General features: G+C 42.5%; 1 protein-coding gene across 1 annotated transcript in view; it reads right to left on the bottom strand.

Annotated features, from left to right (window-relative positions):
- zdhhc8b (zDHHC palmitoyltransferase 8b) overlaps window positions 1–23,760 on the bottom strand; it is a 336,369-nt gene that overhangs the window by 46,724 nt on the left and 265,885 nt on the right. Inside the window, exons 3-7 of the mRNA XM_073051911.1 lie at window positions 10,172–10,329; window positions 6,872–7,044; window positions 3,742–3,844; window positions 3,406–3,497; window positions 773–905 (exon numbers count right to left, since the gene is read on the bottom strand). Coding sequence (XP_072908012.1) covers window positions 773–905; window positions 3,406–3,497; window positions 3,742–3,844; window positions 6,872–7,044; window positions 10,172–10,329 — 659 coding nt within the window. The remainder of the gene's footprint in view (window positions 1–772; window positions 906–3,405; window positions 3,498–3,741; window positions 3,845–6,871; window positions 7,045–10,171; window positions 10,330–23,760) is intronic.

Below are 23,760 nucleotides of genomic sequence, written 5' to 3'. Positions count from 1 at the left end.
GAGAGCAGCCTTACAGTTTGGAATGTGGGCTGGCCTCTCAGCCAGACAAAAGCCATGGACATAGCCATTGTCTTGGGAGACACCTTTGTGGAATAAGGGACTGGACTACATGCAAACCCTCAGGGCAACGTGGGCTGGGTGATGGGGGAAAGATTGCCTCACCCCCACCCTGATTGACATCTACAACCCTGCCAGTCCAGATAAAAGGTGGGCTGCCGAGGCGGGGCCTCAGACGCACCAAGGAGACACACGAAGAAGAAACGATAGCGCTTCCCGTCGGAGCGGGAAGCCATTTTGAAGGAAGCCACGTGCGTTAGATTCCGGATCGGGAGTCTGTGGCTGAAACCAAAGGAAAAACCGTTTTAACTAACAACAGGGATTTGCTTCGCAAAGACGACGGGCAAGTGTTCCTTCTCTCTCTCTCTCCAACACGTGAAATGCCAGCGGTTCCCAAAACGGGGAAGCCTGCAGACTTTGAGTGACTCTTATATTCCATTGGACTCAGTATTATCCCCTAAACAACGATAGAGCTTATTTCTGATTGATTATTACTATACCTGTGCTTTAGATTGAGTTTTGACGATCTATATGATCTGAATGTTTTGTACTAACTATACGTTTGTGCCCCTTTATAAATAAAACGTTTGAAAATAGTACCATCAGACTCCAGCGGACCTCTCTATCTTTGCTGGTAAGTCACCCGGTTACTGGGAACGTAACAATATAGTAACACAAATGTTAATGTTTTTTAAAATCACAATTTCTGTCTTACCTTGGTCCTATTCAAACTGCCCTGAATTCCATTATCGTTTATTTTGAGTGTAATTTGTTTCTCAGACAACTGAAGTCTAACAAAAGGAGATTTCACCGTGACCGATTCTTTCTTTCTGTAGTCAACTATGTACCTAGATGCAGGATTGAAATAGAATTGTACTGAGAGTAACTACTTACATGATGCAGAGAACAGTTCAAATTACAATAGGTCATTAACATTGTTGTTAAAACATGCTGATGAAAAACAACTATACAACCTAAACCAAAAAGTTCAATGACCATCATGAATATAGCAATGGATAAATTTCATTAAGAAATTCTTCCCAAGGAAGATTTAAGATGGTGTTGGTGAATCTCAGTGACTTCTGGCTGGTGGCTAATGAAACAAGGAAAACAACTAAATACTTTGCTAATCACCCTTCTCCTGGCAATAATCTGTAACTTCCCTTTGGACTTGGATGCAGTTTGATGTGGAAGAACCGAGGCAAGGCGGCAGGCCCATCGCTGAGAGTGAGGAAGACTCAGGCTCAATCGACTTAAGAGCCGGGACGAATTGGAAAGGTCGGGTACAGGTTGAATCGAAGTGGCAGGGTTCTGGCCCAGAGTGTATCGAAGCAGCAGACCCCGATGTTTAGACGCTGGGCCAAACTGAAAAGGTCAAGGGTCAGGCTGGTTCAGCTTGTTATTGAGCTCTGTGCTGAAGAGCTCACTTTCTGGACCAGTTCAGAATGCTATTTACTTGCGTTTTTTGTTTGTAATGATTTGTTTTATTTCTCTGCATGTTGGGAATTTGACGGGTTTTTTTTAATGGGTGTTTTTGAGTTTCTTGGCTTTGTGGCTGCCTGTTAGGAGATGAATCTCAAAGTTGTATAATGTATACACTCAATACTTCGATAATAAATGTACTTTGAACCTTTGAAATTATGCAATATACAGAAAAGGTTAATCGAGTAGTCTTAAAAGTCCACAAACGTCTTTGCACTCTCTTTGTATTCTTAGCAAAATCATCTTCCAACTTCTAAGCAGGAAGTTTGAAGTCAGCGTATAGAATTGCCGGATTGATGGGTTTGTTTCACACTGAAGGACTTAATGATGTCCCACTGCAAACTGGTTCAGAAACTTTCAGGAGACACTCTCAGGGGTCCCCAACCTGGGGTCCACTGACCCCTCAGTTAATGGTAGGGGTCTGGAGCCCTTGCTCTGGAATCTGGAGGAAAAATAAACTGCTGGAAGAACTTCATCCCCATGTCTCCCCACCCCCCCACTCCGGCTTCTCCCACAGATGTTGATTGATCTGTCCAGCTGTTCCAGCAGAGTTTATATTCTGCTCATAAGAGTCACAGCACAGAAACAGGCCCTTCAGCCCATTTAGTCCATGCCAAACCATTTAAGCTGCCTTGTCCCATTGACAAAGTTTTAAGAACTTCAGTCACTTATTAAAAGTACGGAGAAAGCAATAATTCCTTTATATAGAATATAGAACAGTACCACACAGAAACAAGCCCTTCAGCCCACAATGTTGTGCAGAATCAGCTAAAAAGTAAATTAAAAAACCTAGAAAATAATCCCTCCTGCCTACACAATGTTCATACTCCTCTATCTTCCTCACATCCATGTACATCTATCTAAATGTCACTTAAAAGCCCCTAATGTATTTGCCTCTACCATCATAACAGGCAGCTCATTCCAGGCATCCACCACATCTTACCAAAAAACTTACCCCTCACATCTCCCTTGAACCTACCTCCTTTCACCTTCAATATATGTCCTCTGGTATTAGACATTTCAATGCTGGGAACAAAATACTCCCTATCTACTCTATGCCCCTCATATACCTCGGCCAAAACAAAAGCAGACTTCAAATTAAATGCTTTTCTTGATAAAACATTAACTATACGGTTATATTAAAGTTAACTCAAATAATCTGAATTGAATTGGATTTTTTACAGAAGGGAAAAGAGAGTATTACATATAAATTATCACAGCCATACAGATTTGCCAAGGTCTAAGGTGAGAATTCAGAACAGTAGTTTGTTTTGAACCCTAACCAGACATTAACAGGATTAACTATAAGTTGGTGTAGGTTGAAGCACTGTTGAATATTTTATAATTTAAGATGACAGCCTTTAATGTTGAGCAACCCTATTATAAAGTTAGTGGTAATCGTAAAACCTTTACTTCAACTTCACTTATTCGAAAACTGAACTGATTCCGCAACCTATGTACTCATTTTTAAGGACAACATGTGTTTTCGATATTTATTGCTTATTTATTTACTATTATTTCATTTTTGCATTTGCACAGCTTGTTGTCCTTTGCACACTGGCTGTCCATTGTGTGCAGTTTTTCATCAATTGTATTGTGGTTCTTTCTATTTGCTATGAACGCTCACAAGAAAATGAATCTCAAGGTAGTACAAAGTGACATATAGGCACTTGGGTAATAAAATTACTTTGAACTATCCCACTAACTTAATTTAGATATTTCTCCTATTGCACCACATTTTTCAAGCATTTAAAATTTATAAAAGGATATAAAAGATTAAATATGCCATTTATAGAAGCCAGACATTGGATTTGTCATATTAAAAATGATTAATCTGAGCAACAAGAAACGCCATAGAAAACCTACCTGGGAGCTAAAGGGCTACAAAGTACGTATTCCACATTACCACAGCATCCACGGGTGAATGGGTTTACACCACCTCGGAATTTGCCTGTTACCTGTGTGAGGTACAATGTGGATTTAGTATAAAGTTAATTCACTGGTCCAGTACTGCCGAGCCTGGGTGGCAATGAGAAAATTAAATATTACAGGTGTTTATAGGAATTTTATTTGGGATCCATACATCGTTAATTATACCCAGTGAGCAAAACAAAAGTGACCAAGACACTAACATTACTTTGGAAGCTTTAATGTTTAAGAACATGTATAATCTGTTATACATACAGTGTCTAATCGCCATACCTGTTCATTTGTTGTCCTCCCTCTTGCAACTAAAACCATGTGAAATCCTGTAAGACCTACCACAGGAATGAAGAAAAGACCTGCTACACACATGACAGCCATGCTTTTTTTATGTAGGTCAAGGAAAGCTTTAAAAAGCAATTTACTTCACTCTGTAATGACTAGAATCAGCAACCAACATTAAAATTTGTAATTTTACTCAACTTTAATTCAAAGTAATCTCTGGATCAAACATAAAGTTCAAAATTCAAAGTAAATTTATCATCGAAGTTCATATACATCACCATACACAACCCCAAAATTAATTGTCTTGCAGACATACTCAATAAATCTATAGAATAATAACCATAACAGAATCAATGAAAGAACGCCCAACTTGGGCCTTCAACCAGAGTGCAGAAGACAACAAATTGTGTAAATACAAAAGGAATGATGTAATAATAATAAGTAAATAAGCAATAAATATCAAGAACTTGAAATGAAGAGTTCTTGAAAGTGAGTTCGTAGTTTATGGGAACATTTCAATGATGCAGCAAGTGGAGCCTGATGGTTGAGGGGTAATAACTGTTCCTGAACATGGTGGTGAGAGTCCTGAGGCTCCTGTACCTGCTTCCCGATGGCAGCAGTGAGAAGAGAGCATGCCCTGTGTGGTGGGGGATCCTGACGATGGATGCTACTTTCCCATGTCAGTGCTTCAAGTAGATGTATTCAATGTGTTGCTTTTACCAAAGGCGACAATTGGTAAATTTATCAGCACTGTTTCAGTTTTTGGCTTCATATAAAATAGTATTCTTCTCTTCTCACAGCTGTTATCAGGAAGGAGGTACAGGAGTCTCGGATCTCACACCACCAGGTTCAGGAACAGTTATTACCCTTCCACCATAAGACTCCTGAACCAGAGTGGATAACTTCACTCACCCCAATACTAAACTAATTCCACAACCTATAGACTTACTTTCAAGGACTCTAAACTAATATTCTCAAAAGTCTATTAATTTATTTATTATTTTGTTTTTCTTTATGTATTTACACAACTTGTTACATTTTGCATATTGGCTGTTTGTCCTTTCTGTGCAGTTTCTCATTGATTCTATCATGTTTCTTTGAGTTTCTGAATTGACACTGAACCCCCGAACATTACCTATTTTTTTATTTTCTCTTTTTGTACTACTTAGTTTAACTTTATCTATATATTTATATATTTATCAATCTATATGTATTTATTTTCTGCAATTTACAATTTTATTATGTATTGCATAATAATGTATTATGTATTGGCTGCTGCATAACAAATTTCATGATATATGCCAGTGATATTAAACCTGATTCTGAATTTTTTGTACCTACTGTGAATGCCCACAAGAAAATGAATCTCACGGTAGTACATAGTGACACATATGCATTTTGATAATAAGTTTACTTTGAACTTCCAAAATATTAAAAGCATAAGGCTTGAAATTCACTTTGCTGTGATTGGTGGAATTTCTCCTTTTGACTAATGACTACTTTGATAACAGTGCACAGCAAAGATTTTGCTTCCTGAATAATTTTCAGGTGTACCTTATGGATTTTGGGCTGCTGATCATGAAAACTGCCATGAAATTTCCCTATCACACAATTTTTTAAAAATTGCCTGTATCTGTCGTTTCAACTCATAATTCATGTCAGAATAACTGATGCCAAGATTAAGGAAAGCATTTTTGTTGGTCCGCAAATCGAACAGGTTATCAATGACAGGCAATTCGAAGAACTTCTAGTGGGACCAGAGAAAATCACATGGAAGGCACTCAAGGATGTTGTTGAAAATTTTCTTGCCAACTACAGAGCACCAACTACGTGCAGCTGGTTGACAACATGCTTCAAACATACAAAACCATGAAGTGCAGCATGTCACTAAAGATTCATTTTCTGCATTCCCATTTAGACTTCTCCCTGGCCAATCTTTAAAAAATTAAACATATCACATTCAATAAAAGTTAATTTCTTGTGTCTCAAAATTCCTATGTGATACAAGTAGTTTGAAATTATATTTGTGTTCAGCTTTAAGCTCTCAATCATTAAAAAAATTCTCAGGAAGCAACACTTACAAAAAAATTTGTCGTATTTTACAAAAAAAATACGACACCACTTACACTGGTGTCGTAAGTGTATTTGGACTTTGACTATTAGTGAAATTGTCACTCAAATCAGATCAACAACTGGAAGCCTTAGTAGGGGCAATATGGAGGAAGCAAGAGTGTGTGGAGACTATGTCTTGTCACAAGGAACAGGTAAAGGAGTTTATAGCTCTGAATGCTGTGTTTAGGGGAGTCCATAAAACCATAAGCAACAGGGCAGAATTAAGCCATTTGGCCCATCGAGTCTGCTCCACCATTCCATCATAGTTGATTTGTTATCCCTCTCAGTCCAATTCTCTTGAATTCTTTGCAAAACCTTTGACACCCGTATAAAACATTTACCTACCAACCTCGGCTTTAAACATACCCAATGGCATGGCCTCCATAGCCAAATGTGGCAACGAATTTCACAGGTTAGAGGAATTTCTCATCTCTATTCTAAAGGGATGTCCTTGTATCCTGAGGCTGTGCTCTCTGGTCAGAGGCTCCCCCACCATAGAAAACATCCGCTCTATGTAGATTTGTAATATTAATTTATTTGGTGAGATACAGCACAGAATAGGCCTTCCTGGCCCTTCAAGCCATGCCACTTAGAAATCCCTAATATAATTCTAGCCCAATCACAGGGCAATTTATAAAGGACAATTAACCTACCAACTGGTACAACTTTGGACTGTGGAGGAAACCCATAAAGTCACATGGAGAATGTGCAAACTCCTAACAGGCAGCTGTGGGAATTGAAACCAGGCCTGTACTGTAATGCACTGTGCTAACCATTGCGCAGCACCAAATGCTACCATGCCGGTATTTAGGTTTCAATGAGGTCCCCCTTCAGCGAGTACAGAGCTATCAAACGCTCCTCATACATTAACCCTTTTGTTTTTGGGATCATTCTTGTAAACCTTCTCCAGACCTTTGCCAAAGCCAGCACATCCTTTCTTAGATGAGGCCCCTAAATTAAATACAGGTCACTGAAACCTGAATGAAGGTTTAATTAGAACAGCAAAGGATACGTGATGGCAGTGCGTGGGGCAGAAAGCTCTTCAATATGATTTAAAACGTAGATCAGCCCAAAGATAAACACTCCAACCATGTGTGTGCTTAGGGAGAGCAGGAAGAGAAAGAAGTGGCGGTAATTTCTTCGTCCTATGCAGTTGTTCACCCATGGACAGTGATGATCAAAGTCCTGGAAACCAAATAAGCAAGACAAAGAAGTCAGGAACAATTTTTTCTCATTGTGAAGCATTGTCAACATTTGATATATAAACTTTTTTCCATTGCAGGCTGCATTTTTAAAAAAATAATTCATACAAATGTTCTTCGCTTATGACCTGGGAATATTTCTCATTATTCTGAGAATCAACAACAGGAAATGCAAACCAATCACTCTCTGGTGTCCCGTTCTTCAGTCCCAATGCAGTGCTAAAGGCTTCTTGATTTCTTAGAGATTCAGTTTAGTTGATACGGTTGTGATGCATGGCCTGTACTGTTTTCACAAATGTTCAACATTACTTGGTAGTGATATTAACTATAACTGAGAAAAACACACACAAAATGCTGGAGGAACTCAGCAGGTCAGGCAGCATCTATGGAAATAAATAAATACAGTAGTTGATGTTTTCGGCTGAGATCCTTCTTCAGGACTGGAAAGGAAGGGGGAAGACACCAGAATAAAAAAGGTGGTGGGAGGGGAAGGAGGACTAGCTAGAATGTGATAGGTGAAGCCAGGTGGGTGGGAAAGGTAAGGGGCTGGAGAGGAAGAAATCTGACAGGAGAGGAGAGTGGACCAGAGGAGAAAGGGAAGGAAGAGGGGACCCAGGGGGAGGTGATTGGCAGGTGAGAAGATGTAAAAGGCCAGAGTGGGGAGGCAAGAAGGAGGGATTTTTTTTTTAACAAGAAGGGGAAGTGGATATTCATGTCATTAGGTTGGAGGCTAGCCAGATGGAATATAAGGTGTTGCCCTCCACCCTGAGGGTAGCCTCATCTTGGCACGAGGAGGCCATAGCCTGACATGTGAGAAATGAGAATATCTTGGGACGGCATGTGAGCAAGAGAATAGTACTAAGGGCAACTGATTATAAGCACAGTTTCTGCACAACTCAAATACCTTATGGACCCCATCCCACTTTCAACTAATTGTAATCTGAGATGTTAAGTTTACAATTCAATTTACTGTGCAAACTTTCTTCAGATTGCTCAGATTTTATCCTAGACGGTACAAATGGTTTTACAGAAGGTACTCATTCCATTGTTTAACAATGTTACCTCTCCCCTTTTATCTTGTGTCTGTGCCCTCTAGTTTTCAGCTCCCAATTCTGTGAGAAAGCTATGAACCTGCACCTTATCCATACCCCTTATGATTTTATAATCTTTTGTGAGGTCACCTCTCATGTTCCTGCACTCGAGGGAGTAAAGATCCAGCATGGCCAACCTCTCCCGATAACTCAGACCTTCAAATCTGGGCAGCATCTTCTTCTGAACCCTCTCCTGCTTGTCGTCTTTTCTATCACGGGGAGACCAAAACCGTGCTATACTCAAAAGTGTACCACACATAAAATGCAGGAGGAACTCATCAGGCCAGGCAGCAACTATGGAAAGGAATAAACAGTTGACGTTTTGGGCTGAGACCCTTCATGAGGTCTGGAATAAACGGAGAAAGGCAGGGGGAGGGAAGGAAGAAGTACAAGGTAATAGGTGATAGGTAAAACCAGGCGAGGGGGAGGGGGTTGAATTAAAGAGCTGGGAAGCTACCCATTTCAATTCTACTTTTTACCAGTCCTGATGAAGGGTTTTGGCCTGAAACATCAACTGTTTATTCCTCTCTATGGATGCAGCCTGACCTGCTGAGTTCCTCCAGCATCTTGTGTGTGTTGCTTTGGATTTCCAGCATCTTCAGATTTTCTCATGTTTGTGACATTTCAAAGTGTGGACTTACCAGTGACTTATGTCACTGCTACGTATTGACCCAACTCCCAATCTTGATCACCTGACTAATTAAGGCCAGGTTGCAAAATGGTCAATGTTTTGGACAGAGCCCCTTCTTCAGGTCCTGAAGAGGGGTCTTGGCCTCGAAACGACAACTGTTTTACTCTTTTCAATAGACGCTGCCTGATCTGCTGCGTTCCTCCAGCATTTTGTGCGTGTGCTGCTCTGGACTTCCAGCATATGCAGAATTTCTCATGTTTGTCAGCATGCAAAATGACTTCTTTACCAACCTGCCTACCTGTGTGGTCTTAAGGGATATTAGTGAATTAGATGTCTTTATAAAAAACAATACTAAAATTTAATTATCACAATTACTGACACTAGGTTTTTACTATATCAATTAAATTACATAAAATGGCAATAGATTTAAACCGATGCTTCTGAAATATTAGTTCAGATCTCTGCACTGCTGATCCACTTATTTAAACTTTGGAAGTGGATCTGATAAAGCTGTCGGGGAGGGATCTGGCTTCTAATCACTGTTCTTAGACTTGACTAGAATCACAAGACTAATGAAGATTCAAACCTTGCCATCATGACCAAACAGTTTACCATGATTTACATATGAGTACTGGCTGCTTGAACAACGTATTCACAAGTTTCCAGCATCAGCAGAGTCAAAGGCAAAGGTTCCTTGCCAATGCTGCCAACTGAAGCCTCATGGGAGACTGGAACATCAGGACAGCAGGCAGGGTGTGCTACTTCTGGAAGAAGGCTTCTGCACTTGAGCGATCCTCCTCTCTCTCACTCTTGAAGGAAGGTGACAGCCTGTCTGTCCTCGAGTTGGGGGTCTTGGAGAAGCGATGCAACAGATTGTAACATTGAAACAGCGAGCTGCTGCTGGCCTCCCGCTCATTTGCTGAAGGGGCGGTGTCTCTTTCTCCCTCGCTAGTGGGAGAGTGCCTGTCTGAGATACCGAAGTGTTGGGTTATGAACTGCAGCTTTTTGATGGATTCTAGATCAAGAACTCTCTGGGGTCTTTGCTATTACTAACATGGTGGGGAAGGGGGATCGGTGCTTTTGCGGGTAAGTGGGGGAAGGAGGAGGGTTGATACTTTTGCTGCTGCTTGTGCACGACGGAGGGGCTCGGGGATTCTGATGTTTCTGTCACTCATTCTTTGAGTTTTTTTGTTTCATGAATGTCTGCGAAGAGTAAGAATTTCAGGTTGTATATTGTATAATTCTCTGGTTTTAAATTGAACCATTGATGTGTCAGTGATTCAGGAGAGGGGAAAATAACTGGTGATGCAAATAAAGAAGACAGTGTCTAATGTGCTGTTGTGTTAGCACCATAATAAGCAATTGTAAGAACCAACCACAGCTCTTACCTCAACACAGTTATCACACACACTGCAATGAGAACATCTGGGTGGCCGATAAAAATGACACGTTGCACACCATTTCATCCGTACTTGGATTCCTTTGATTTCCACATTCTTGTAGAGTGGAGCCCGGAAGTCATCATCCTTATCCTCATCCTCATGAGCTGAAAGATATCAATTATTTTTACCAACAGAGATCATGTTAGAATTTGAAATATCTTCTCTATCACACAGATTTCAAACTCAAGACTAGTTTTATTTGTCACGTGTACATTCAAATGCATTGCTCGTAGCAACAATCAACACAGTCCAAAGATGTGCTGGGGGGCAGCCTGCAAATGTCGCCATGCTTCTGGCCGCAACTCACTAACCCACCTGCCTTTGGACTGTGGGAGGAAACCAGAGCACCCACAGGAAACTCTTACAGACAGCAGCAGAACTGAACCCAGGTTGCTAGTGCTGTAAAACATTATGCTAATTGTTGTGTACTGTGTTGTTAACTTGAGTGGCTATATAACTGCATATTTTCTATTGAATAAATCTAAATCCTTTGCAATGATGAATTGCCTCACCATGGCAATAATCCTCAAAATGATCAATCTGCCATTTGTAGTGAATAAAAGGGGTAGTTATAAAATCTTCTGTTTTAAAAAGGTGTCCATCGAGGCAGCAGGTGCAGCTGTTGGCGGCCTCTGCACTCAAGTGATTACTTACTCTCTCTCACAATGGCAAGATAGAGTATGCCAATGATTCTCAAGTGGAAGAAACTCCAAATAAAAATGGTGCTGCAGACTGTAACAGTAAAAGCTGCTGGTCTCGCTCTCGCTATGGAAGGGGTGATACCTCTATTTTGTTAGTGAGAGAGAGGAAAAGTGAGCCTGCGCCATGTCGAAGTGCTGGGTTAAGGACTGTAGTTTCTCATGGACTCTAAATCATGGTGTCTTTGGGGTTCTAACCTGTTTCTAACCTCATTCTTTGGTTTTAACTTGTTTTGTGGATGTCAGTGAAGAATAAGAATTTCAGGTTGTATATTGGATACATTCTCTGATATTATATTCAATCACTGAACCCCTAAAAAACTTGCACTTGTTTTCTAATTTTAATTATTTTCATTGTAGTTGCTCTCTGATTGTAGTGGATTTACAGTTGTAATGCCTTGACACCAGCTTCCGCCTTTGAGAGATCTCTTCAAGAGATTTTTAAAATTTTATTTTATTGAGATACAGTGCAGAACAAGCCCTTCCGGTCCTTCAAGCCATGCTGCCCAACAACCCCAATTTAATTCCAGCCTACAATGACCAATTAACCTAACAACCTTTGGATTGTGGGAGGAAACCGGAGCACCTGGAGGAAACACATGTAGTCTTGGGGAGAACGTATAAACTCCTTATGGAGAGCAGTGGGAATTGAACACACATTGCCTGTACTGTAAAGCAGTGGTCCCCAACCACCGGGCCGCAAAGCATGTGCGAGGAAATGATATGATTTGGCGATATGAAACGATATGAGTCAGCTGCATCTTTCCTCAGTCCCTGTCACGCCCACTGTTGAACTTGAACGCACACAATGTCATCAGTCGACTAAACACGGAGATACCCTCATGCCAGGGATCACTGGCCGCCTCATGCAGCCGGCGAGAAGTGCCATTGTTACTAGCCTGGAGTGTGGACAGATGGGCGCCGCCTCTAAACCTGCTTAGCACACTGAATGTTCGTGGGGAACCCGGTGCTAAAATATTGGCAGACAACCTAATTTGGGCTCAGGGTTTCATAAGTAGCAGAGCAGCTACCTTGCTGTGATCTACTGAAAGTCATCCCTTGAGACAAACCTTTGTCAGCCGATGGATCCTACGGGGGGGGGGGGGGGGGGCGGGTGTGCGTCCTGTCGCACTCCTCGCTCTCTTCGGACTGCGACCGCCACGGCCCCGATACAGGGACCTCCAGCCCTTACCTTGTCCTCTCACCCGACCCACGACCAGCCGCACCTGGCCAAGGCATCTGGTGGTGGACGGGTGGGAGGCTGGAGTTCAGGCCCGGAGGCTGTCTAATGAGGCAATGAAGCCCTCAAAACTGTTTCGGCACCTTGAGTCCAAGCACCCTGCACTTAAAGACAAACCCATTGAGTTTTTTCACCGGAAAAAACGTGAACAAGCGAGACAGAAGCTAAGTGCTGAGAGCCACGTAAATTAAATTGAGGAATAGACTGGACATAAAGAACCTGCTTCGAGTATTGCTGTATTCCAGTCGTGATTAACACCTCTGGTATGGGGGGGGGGGGGAGGGTACAGACTACTGCACAGGATCAAAGTAAGCTGTCATGGGCACTAGTCTCCGTAATATCCAGGACATCTTCAATGAGTGATGCCTCAAAAGGCGGCATCCATCATTAAGGACCCACTTCACCCCGGACATGCCCTCTTCTCATTGTTACCATCAGGAAGGAGGTACACACACTCAACAATTTGGGAACAGCAACTTCCCCTCTGACATCCAATTTCTGAATGGGTATTAAATCCATGAACACTACCTCATTACTTTTTTAGTTTTACTTTTGCACATTTAACTATTTAACATATACATACTTACTGTAATTCAGTTTTTTTCTCTATTATGATGTATTGCATTGTACTGCCGCCACAAAGACAACATTTGTTGGTGATATTAAACCTGATTCTGATTCCGAAAAAGGTTAGTAATCCTTTGACATAAGAACATTAAAACATTTTAATTATAGAATATTTTGCATACACCTTGAGTACAAATAACACAAACAGAATCAGAGTAAGAAAAGAGAATATTTATAAACTACCTACTTTTCAGTTCTTACTAAGAGACGTCCAGTCAATTACAATTTACTCGTTCATTGTATCATGCAACACTGGACTCATCCCTCTCTGCTCCTCTTTGACCACACTGCCTGCGATGCCTGTCTATGCTAATTCCCTTTATCTGCTTTGGGCCAAGTACCTGTTCAAATCACTTTTAAAATGTTGTAATTGTACCTTGGGTGGCTAGGTGGAGATACGTCTCTACCAAAGGAGGTGTAAGGCACTCCTTCCCTCTACTAGCCTGTAGGTCTCTCTTGGGCAAGGTGTAGCACCTGCTCAGCAAAACCCCCATCCCCAGATCAGGGTCATGTAAAGCCATGGGAGTGGGTGGTGGATGAGTAGCTGGTGCATATCACAAGCCTTGGATATGCAACCACTGACGCCTGGCAATCTCTGTAGAGTATTAATAATGGTTGGAGTCACCCGTCTTGTAAAGACACCACCCGGGAGAGGCAATGACAAACTACTGTAGAAAAATTTGCCAAAAACAGTCATGGTCGTGGAAAGACCATGATCGTCTACATCATATGACACAGCACACGCTGATGATGAATTGTATCTGCCTCCACAGCCTCCTCTGGCTGCTCGTTCCAGGTATTCACTGCCCTCTGCATGGGCGAATGAGGCTGCAGAGGATTGTAGATACTTAGCCAGCTCCATCCAGGGTGGCATGGTAGTGTCGTGGTTAGCACAATGCCTTACAGTACAGGCAAGCGGGGTTTAATTCCCACTGCTGCCTGTGAGGAGTTCAGGGGTAATTTGTAATAAACCGATCTTGTGGCCTGTGAAGCAGTGTCCAATAGAATGGGACCAGGGAACATGAGCACGGGATAGATCTTTTAACATTGCAATGACAAAGAACACGGTAATATTTCCTTGTCGTGAATTTTACTCTGTGTGTCTGCCTCCCCGGATGAACCAGGGAGGTTTCAAATCTATTTAACACACTCCCAGGTGACCAGTCTATTTCTTATTCCTGGTATATTATGACTGGCGTCTACAGCAACCTAAAAGTCTGTAAATATTTGCAGGATGTCCATTGTCAGTTGTACTGTAAGACTACAAATGTTCCTTGCAAACATCTTGAACCCCTTAATTCCCAGACATGCCATCACTCTGTTGTTCTCTTCCTCCCAGAGGCCTCTCGCTCCACCCACAAAACCAAAATACTCCAGCATTCTCGCTCCGGTTAGCACTTTAATTTGCTGGGTCGGGTACTTCTACTCCTCCTCCTTCTCTTTCCAAGCCTTTTTGAGGGACTGCTGGTTGTCCTCATACCTGATTGTTACGTTGACCATGACCGCTCTGCCTCTCTTCACAAAGATAAGGCCAGGTTTCCACAGTGATCCGTCCTCTGCTCTTAAATGTGGTTCAACAAATGCTCCCCAACTGTACTTCCCGGCTTCTTCCTTCAAATTGCCGGTGATCTTATTGTGTTTTTTAATCCGGCAGTTCTTGAGTGAAAGGCAACACCCCGAGATGTGTGCCAGAGTCTCATTGGCTATACCACACCTCCTGCAGGGTTTCACGCTGTCTGGCCTTCCTTTATTCCTCATGCACCTCATGGGGTAGTGGCCACATTTCAACAGCAAGGCATTCACTAGCTGGTACCCCTTCCAGCCTTTGTGTTCCTTCAGCCATGCATTCAAGAGCTCATTGTTCTTAAACTCTTTGTTTCCTGATCCTTGTAGTGTCAACCTGACCCATTTATTGAACTTGTGCAACCTCCAGTCCAGAGTGAACTTCGATCTCCATTAGTTCCTCGGTCTACAGGACCCATTTGGGGGGCATCTCTTTCATGAGGAGTGCCAACAGGTAGAACTTTCTGTCCATTATCTCCTTCAGCACCTCGAGATTTGCTAATCTTTCAGTTGTGGCCTGGTTGTTCTCATTGGCCGTGTAGAAGGAGTTCCTGATGGTTCTGTTCTCTGAGTGTTCTGATGCCAGTCTCTTTCTAGTGTCACAATTGGAATCTGTAACTCCAAATTCAGCAGGCATATCCCTCCATCTTTGCTATGGGCATATAACACCCCATCACTGGTATCGTGGGGAAGATGGAGAATCTCTTCCTAATCCAGGTCCTTCAAGGTGTTCTGCGAGACTTAGTTAGGTGATAGTAGACTCTCAGTATCATGAAAGTCATCACTGGCTCGATCTTCTGCAATGGCTTCAGCTTTGCTGCCTTCAAGCTTTTAAACCACTTAGCCAGTTTATTTTTCTATCCTTCATCCAATATTCTGCACCGTGCATCTATCCTTGAGCCCAGCTACCTCTGAATCTCGCCCGGAGGAATGAATGTATATCCTTTCCATCCAAGCTTCATTCCTTTCGTTTTCCTTACCGCTTCCTCACAACGAATTCCAACACGGTTGCCTTGCAAAAGGTGTTTAGAATGCTCGGTTATAAGAGCTACCGAGGAGGGCTCGTGCCCTGCACCTAGATCTCCCTTACACTGTATTAATTTCTTCTACTACTCCTCGCTGTTCCAATGTGCTTATTAGTGGGTCCATTGCAATGTTGAACGGAATGGGTGACAGGGGGTCTCCTTGCTTAACCCACTTCTTGTGCAGCTGGATCCTGGACTTCCTGTCAGATCACCAGCAGGTGGTACAAGTGAGCTCCCTCACCTCTGCCCCCTGATCCTCAACACAAGTGCCCCTCAGGGCTGTGTACTAAGCCCCCTCCTTTACTCTCTGTACAGCCATGACTGTGTCACCACCCACAGCTCCAATCTGCCAATTCAATTTGCTGATGACACTACACTGATTGGCCTAATCTCAAATAATAATGAGGCAGCCTACTGAGAAGACGTCGTCACCCTGACACAGTGGTATCAAGAAAACAACCTCTCCCTCAACGTCGCAAAAACAAAGGAGCTGGTTGTGGACTACAGAAGGAATGGAGGCAGGCTAACTCCTATTGCCATCAATGGATCTGGGGTTGACAGGGTGAACAGCTTTAAGTTCCTCGGCATAAACATCAACGAAAATCTCATGTGGTCTGTACATACCGGCTGTGTGGTGAAAAAGGCGTAACAGCACCTCTTTCACCTCAGATGGTTGAAGAAGTTTGGTATGGGCCTCCAAATTCTAAGAATTTTCTATAGGGACGCAATTGAGAGTATCCTGACTGGCTGTATCACTGCCTGGTATGGAACTGTATTTCCCTCAATCGCAGGACTCTGCAGAGAGTGGTGCGGACAGCCCAGTGCATCTGCAGATGTGAACTTCCCACTATTCAGGACATTTACAGAGACAGCTGTGTAAAAAGGGCCTGAAGGATCACTTGGGACCTGTGTCACCCCAATTACAAACTGTTCCAGCTGTTACCACCTGGGAAATGGTACTGCAGCATAAAAGCCGGGACCAACAGGATCCAGGACAGCTTCTTCCACCAGGCCATCAGACTGCTTAATCCATGCTGACACAACTGTATTTCTACTATCCTGTTGCACATTATATGTTATAAATTACTATAAATTGTACATTGCACATTTGGACAGAGATGTAACAAAGATTTTTACTCATGTGTATGGAGGATGTAGGTAAAAAAGTCAATTCGATTCAGTGTAACGAGCTTTGTGTCTGTGGACTCCACTGTGTACGGAACTGAGGCTGAGGCTGGGGGCCTGCTTCGTGTCTATGGACACACTTTTGTTCTGAATGCTGTTCGCTTGATTTTATTGTTTGTATGATTTGTTTCTCTCACTCTCTGTGCATTGGGTGCTTGTTGGATTTTTAAAAAAATGGGTTCTTTTGGGTTTCTCGTTTTGTGGCTGCCTGCAAGGAGACAAACCTCAAGGTTGTATAATGTTATACACTTTGATAATAAATGTACTTTGAACAGAAGTGTACACAGTGCAGTTTCTCTGCAACTGTAATGTTCTCTCGTTCAGGTGTTCATCGACTCTTTTTTGAAAGTTACCAGTGCAGTTGCTTCTATCACCTCTCTGGGCATCATCATGCATATCATAATTCATTGAAAGGGCAAAAAATATTCTTCATCTGACACTTTTACTAAATTTCTTCAAGCTTCTATGCACATTGCTAGTGGAAGCTCCTTACTTTACAATAGGGGTTCCCAACCTGGGGTCCACAGGCCCCTCAGTTAATGGCAGGGGTCCATGGCATAAAGGTTAGGAGCCCCTGCTTTATAAAAACTTCACAATGTACAAATTCCATCCACTATTTGCAATGAGAACTCTAACTAATGAAAAGCATAAGATCAGCATACCTGGTGACAGAAACTTGGCTGATAAAGGACATTGTAAAAAGATTTAAATTATTATAGTGAAACCATACTTTCATATAATTCAATCAATAAAGAATAGTGGACCAGAGATCACATGACCGACCTGCTTACATTGGAAAACTGCCAAGATGAAATTCTTAATATTTCTTCAGTTTGTCATTCCCTCCCTGATTTCTGCCAAGTGGATCTTGTTTTTTATTTGGTTTGCTCATGTTCTAATGCAGCAGTTCACATCCACATACCCCTCAGTTAATAGTAGGGGTCCACAGCATAAAAAAGATTGGGAACCCTTGCTCAGATGTTTAGAAGATTGTCAGAATCAGAATCAGAACCAGCACATGTTGTGGAATTTATTAACTTTGTGGCAGCAGTACAAAGCAATACATGATGATAATAGACAGAAAAAAAGAAAACTCTGAATTACATTAAGTATTAAGAATGTGTGTGTGTGTGTGTGTGTGTGAGTGTGTATATATATATCTAGGTAGATATAGTAGTTAATTTCAATTAGTGCACAAAAATAGGAAAAAAAAAGTAGTGAGGTAGTGTTCATGGGATAATTGTCCATTCAGAAATAGGACAGCAGAGCGGAAGAAGCTGTTCCTGAATCATTCAATGTGTGTCTTCAGGCTTCTGTACCCCCTCCCTGATGGTAGCAATGAGAAGAGGGCATGATCTGGGTGATCGGGGTCCTTTATGTTGGATGCTGCCTTTTTGAGGCACCGCTCCTTGAAGATGTCCTGGAGGCTGGTATCCATGATGGAGCTGAGTTTACAACTCTCTGCAGCTTCCTTCAATCTTGTGCAGTAGCCCCCTGCCCCCCACACCAGACAGTGGTGCAGCCAGTTAGAATGCTCTCCACAGTACATCTGTAGAAATTTGTGAGTGTTTTGGGTGACAGGCCAAATCTCCTCAAACTCCTAATGAAATATATAGCCTTCTTTAGAGCTGCATCAACATGTTGGGTCCATGTTAGGTATTGATATTGATACCCAGGAACTTGAAATTGCTCACTGTAATCCAATTACACCACTCTGCCAAAGAAAATGATAAGATTCTTGAGTCTCCTGTCTTGGTTCAGGTGTCTTCCCCCCACCACTCCCCAGAGTTGCCTCTCGACACACTAAGCCACTATAGGCATTGCATTCTTGCTCCGAATTCCAGAATCTGCAGTTTTGCATCTCTGCTCTAAACCACAGGTTACAGGGTAAGGTCAAGATTTGGAAACAAACAACAGCATTCTGAACCAAAATGGAGTCCTCAGATCTGAACCCCGGAGCAGCCTCAAAGCCTCGCTTATCAGGCCATCATATTAGCGGGCATGGAGCACAGCAGCCGGAGCATTCGTCATAGCCTCAGCACCATGAAGATGACCATTGCAGAGATGGAGCAAAATCGGCTCTTGTCCCGACCAACACCCAGTCTTTTCAGTCTATGTGGGCTGGCGTTTAAATTGAGCCAATGATGGAACAGTGAAAATCTTCGGCACCCTGGAGAGAGGAGTGAAGATTGCAGAGACCAAGTGAAATCAGATCGCCCCTCTTATTTGGGCCAGTGTCTAAACAGGACCCGGTCACGGCGGCCGTGAAGGGCCCTGGGCCTACCTCAGCCATTTGCTCCAGGGTTTCAGGGTTGTATGCAGTGCACATAATTTGTTAATAAATGTCCTTTGACATTCATCTTCTTGCAGACAGTCACAAAGCAAACACAATAGAACCCATAAAAAAGACACACACAACAAAGACCGTCAAACACCCAATTTGCGAAAATAAGAACAAATCATGTAAATAAAAATATATAAGCTAATAACACACAAAATGTTAATTGCAGAGTCCGTGAAAGTGAGCCTGCTGCCATGGAGCCAGTTCAGTGCTGAGGCAAATGAAGCTAGTCCAGGGAGCTACAGGCCCGTTCAGCACCGAGGCGAGTGCCGATGGTTGCGGGTCACAGCTTCAGAGTTTAACCCTAAGGCCAGCGAACCTCGTAGAGTACAGAGCTGAACACCAGCCTTGATGTCTTGATATCTTTAACCTGGCCCAGCGCTTAAATCAGCCAAACCGCGGTGTGGTTTTTGCCCTGCCGTTTCAATCTGGCCTCAAGCATTGTTGAGAATCCCTTACCACCCATCTCTGAATAACTCCGACCCACAATGGTCAGGAAGGAGGTACAGAAGCATCAGGAGTAGAACTGTAGCACTGGGTAACAGCTTCTTACCTCAGCCTGTGAGACGAGTGAATCAGAATCAGAATCAGAATCAGGTTCAGGTTTAATATCACCAACATGTTATTATGTGGCAGCAGTACATTGCAATACAAAATAATAAACTGTAAATCACTGTAGGTATATATATCTTTATAGTGTTACATTAAATATATGGTGCAAAAAGAGATTAAAAAGTAGTGTGGTAGTGTTCTTGGCTTAATGAATACCCTGCACCAGAGGTTTTGCCACGAGGACAATGAGCTGTTTACTGTACTGTCCAGTGCTAATTTGCTACATGCATTTTGAATTATATTTTATCAACTTATTTATAGTATAATATTTTGGCTTATGCATGGTGTATGATATATGTTACATGGGAGACCGTGGTTTAGAGCGACGTTGTTTCGTTTGCTTGTAATGTCAGATGACAATGAACTTGAACTTCAAGCCCACTCCAGCAATGGCCGAATATTGGTTTGATTTGTTTTGCTCTCGGGCCCAGGTCCTGCTGCTTCAGTATGGCCAGGGCAAAGGAGTAGGTAGCAGTTCTTTCTTTCTATCAATATATCTATTTGTTGATTTATTTGTTTGTTTATTGAGATGCAGCACTGAATAGGCCCTTCAAGCCACACCGATTTATCTCTAGCCTGATCACGGGATAATTTACAATGATCGATTAACCTACCAACTGGTATGTCTTTGGAATGTGTACCATGGACAGCATTCTAACTGGCTCCATCACCATCTGGTATGTGGGGGGGGGGGGGGGGGTGAGCTACTGCTCAGGTTGGAAGTAAGCTGCAGAGAGTTGTTAACTTGGTCACCTCCACCATGGGCACCAGCCTCGGCAGTATCCAGGACATCTTCAAGGAGCGATGCCTTAGAAAGGCAGTATTACAAACATAGAACATAGAATAGTACAGCACATTACAGGCCCTTCGGCCCACAATGTTGAGCCAACCCTCAAACCCTGCCTCCCATATAACCCCCACCTTAAGTTCCTCCATATACCTGTCCAGTAGTCTCTTAAATTTCACTAGTGTACCTGCCTCCACCACTGACTCAGGCAGTGCATTCCACGCATCAACCACTCTCTGAGTGAAAAACCTTCCTCTAATATCCCCCTTGAACTTCCCTCCCCTTACCTTAAAGCCATGTCCTCTTGTACTGAGCAGTGGTACCCTGGGGAAGAGGCACTGGCTATCCACTCTATCTATTCCTCTTATTAACTTGTACATCTCTATCATGTCTCCTCTCATCCTCCTTCTCTCCAAAGAGTAAAGCCCTAGCTCCCTTAATCTCTGATCATAATCCATACTCTCTAAACCAGGCAGCATCCTGGTAAATCTCCTCTGTACCCTTTCCAATGCTTTCACATCCTTCTTATAGTGAGGCGACCAGAACTGGACACAGTACTCCAAGTGTGGCCTAACCAGAGTTTTATACAGGTGCATCATTACCCCGCGACTCTTAAACTCTATCCCTCGACTTATGAAAGCTAACACTCCATAAGCTTTCTTAACTACCCTATCTACCTGTGAGGCAACTTTCAGGGATCTGTGGACATGGATTCCCAGATCCCTCTGCTCCTCACACTTCCAAGTATCCTGCCATTTACTTTGTACTCTGCCTTGGAGTTTGTCCTTCCAAAGTGTACCACCTCACACTTCTCCGGGTTGAACTCCATCTGCCACTTCTGCATCCTATCAATGTCTCTCTGCAATCTTCGACAATCCTCTACACTATCTACAACACCACCAACCTTTGTGTCGTCTGCAAACTTGCCAACCCACCCTTCTACCCCCACATCCAGGTCGTTAATAAAAATCACAAAAAGCAGAGGTCCTAGAACCGATCCTTGTGGGACACCACTAGTCACAAACCTCCAATCCGAATGTACTCCCTCCACCACGACCCTCTGCTTTCTGCAGGCAAGCCATTCATCATTAAGGATCCCCACAACCTAGGACATGCCCTCTTCTCATTGCTACCATCAGGTAGGAAGTACAGTAGTACTGAAAGCACACAAATGATTCAGGAACAGCTTCGATCATCAAAGATGCTCACCACTTAGGCCATGTTCTGTTCTCACTGCTGCCATCAAGTAGAAGGTACAAGAACCTCAGGATGCACACCATCAGGTTCAGGAACAGTTAATACCCCTCAGCCATCAGGCTCTTGAACAAAAGTGGATAATTCTACTTCTGGTTTTCCCACAACTGATGGTCTCTCCTTAAGGACTCTTTATCTTGTTATTTCATGCTCGTTATTTGTTGCTATTTATTTATATCTGAATATGCTAAATTTGTTGCCCATTGATCCTGTTTACAGTTACTGTTCCATCGATTTGCCAAGTATGCCTGGAAAAAGAATCTCAAGGTTGTAAGTATCATGTATGTACCATGATAATAAATTTTACTATGAACTTTGAACATATTGCATTGTAGTGCTGCCGCAAAGTTAACAAATTTCATGACATATGCCAATGATATTAAACCTGATTCTTATTCTGAATATTTCTCTATCTATCTATTTATTTATTGAGATACATCGCGGAATAGGCCCCTCAGGCCCTACAAGCTGGGCCGCCCAGCAATCCACTAATCACAGAACAACATACAATGATCAATTAACGTACCAACTGGTATGTGTTTGGACTCTGTGAGGAAACCGAAGCACTTGAAGGAAACACACACCTTTTCTGTTAATGCCAACGCCATCTTTACTGGAAACAAAGGTAATCAGCCCTCTCAATAACTCATACAAAATTTATGTATATACAAATGGTTAGTGACAGTTTAATTTGCTTGCAAAATTTCAAGCAGTACCCTTCTGGATGGCGGGCTGGTGACACATCTTTATTAAAGGAGATGCAAAGCATTCCTTCCCTCCACTAGCCTGCAGGTCACTCTTGGGCGAAGTGTAGCATCTGCTTAGTCCTTCCCCCGATCAGGGTCGCGTCAAGCCATGACAGCAGGTAGCAGATGGTCCTGCTTATGCGACCACTGACCACATGCAGACAATCTCTGAAGAGTATTGATAATAGCTGGGGTCACCCGTTCTGTAAAGACACTGCCCAGAAGGCGGCAATGGAAAACTACTCCTGTAAAAAAATTTGCCAAGAGCAATCATGGTCAAAGGATAGAGAAAATAAAAACAACAGTGGGGAGGAGGTACTCCTCACAGGCAAAGACCGATGGAAGACCATGATTGCCCACATCATATAATGATGATGATATTTTAGCACCAGCTGGATGTAAATACTGAATTAAAAAGTCAAACGGAACAAAGAATTGAAGTAGCAATGCTAATCAAAATAAATGAAAAGTTTTGTATTTGAAGCCTTGGGATTTGTTTGCTTTCAATTCAAAGAACAGAACATTTTCAAAAAATCTGTTGCAAAAAATCTACTGTGTGCTCAAGGGGCACGCAGTTACCTCAGTACAGTTGGCCCCCTTTATCCACAAATTCTGCATGCGTGAATCGTGAAAACTCGGAAGTGCTCTTCCAGCACTTGTTGTTCGAGCATGTACAGACTTTTTTTTTCTTGTCATTACTTCCTAAACAATGCAGTATAACAACTATTTTACATAGTATTTACACTGTATTAGGTATTTAAGTAATCTAGAGATGATTTAAAGTATACGGGAGGATGTGCGTGGGTTATCATGGATCGAGATCGAAAAAAATCGGAAGTTCTCTTCTAAGTAAGTCGGAACAAGTACATCCAGTATTATTTGGCGTCAGTCAGTCAAACATTTGTCTTAGTATATAGTATATATTTTATCTTTCTATGCATATAAAACACTTAAGAACATATGTTTCAGCGCTGGGCTTGGGAAGTTCCCGAGTTCGATCCAGTGACAGACCGCTCCCGAGTGCACTCTTCACCATGCCGGGTTGATGTGGAGGATCAAACACCCAAAACCCCAAAACCCAATAATTAATCTACTGCGTTGCATAGTAATAATTGTAGCTTTTATCGGGGCAGGGTCTTTCTCACTTTATCCTTTAAAATTGTTCCAATTGTTGACCGACGTAGCCTAATGCTTTTACAATGACCGATGGCGTTTCACCTCTTTCCGATTGCTTTATTTCTTCCACTTTATTTTTAATCGTGATCGTGATTATTTTTGTGAACAGAAACACTGCAGATTCAGACTTCTGCCGCTGGGTCCTAATGTCCACCGCATTGAGACAGGTTAAATAAGGTCTGGGGTTCCGCTGGGTCCTAAGATCCACCATATTGAGACAGGTTGAATAAGGGACTTGAGCATCCGCGAATTTTGGTATCTGCGAAGGGTCCTGGAACCAA

The sequence above is a fragment of the Hemitrygon akajei genome, chromosome 7 (assembly GCF_048418815.1).
Source record: "Hemitrygon akajei chromosome 7, sHemAka1.3, whole genome shotgun sequence".
In the NCBI taxonomy this organism is placed as follows: Eukaryota; Metazoa; Chordata; class Chondrichthyes; order Myliobatiformes; family Dasyatidae; genus Hemitrygon; species Hemitrygon akajei.
This window is presented reverse-complemented; position numbering and strand designations above follow the sequence as displayed.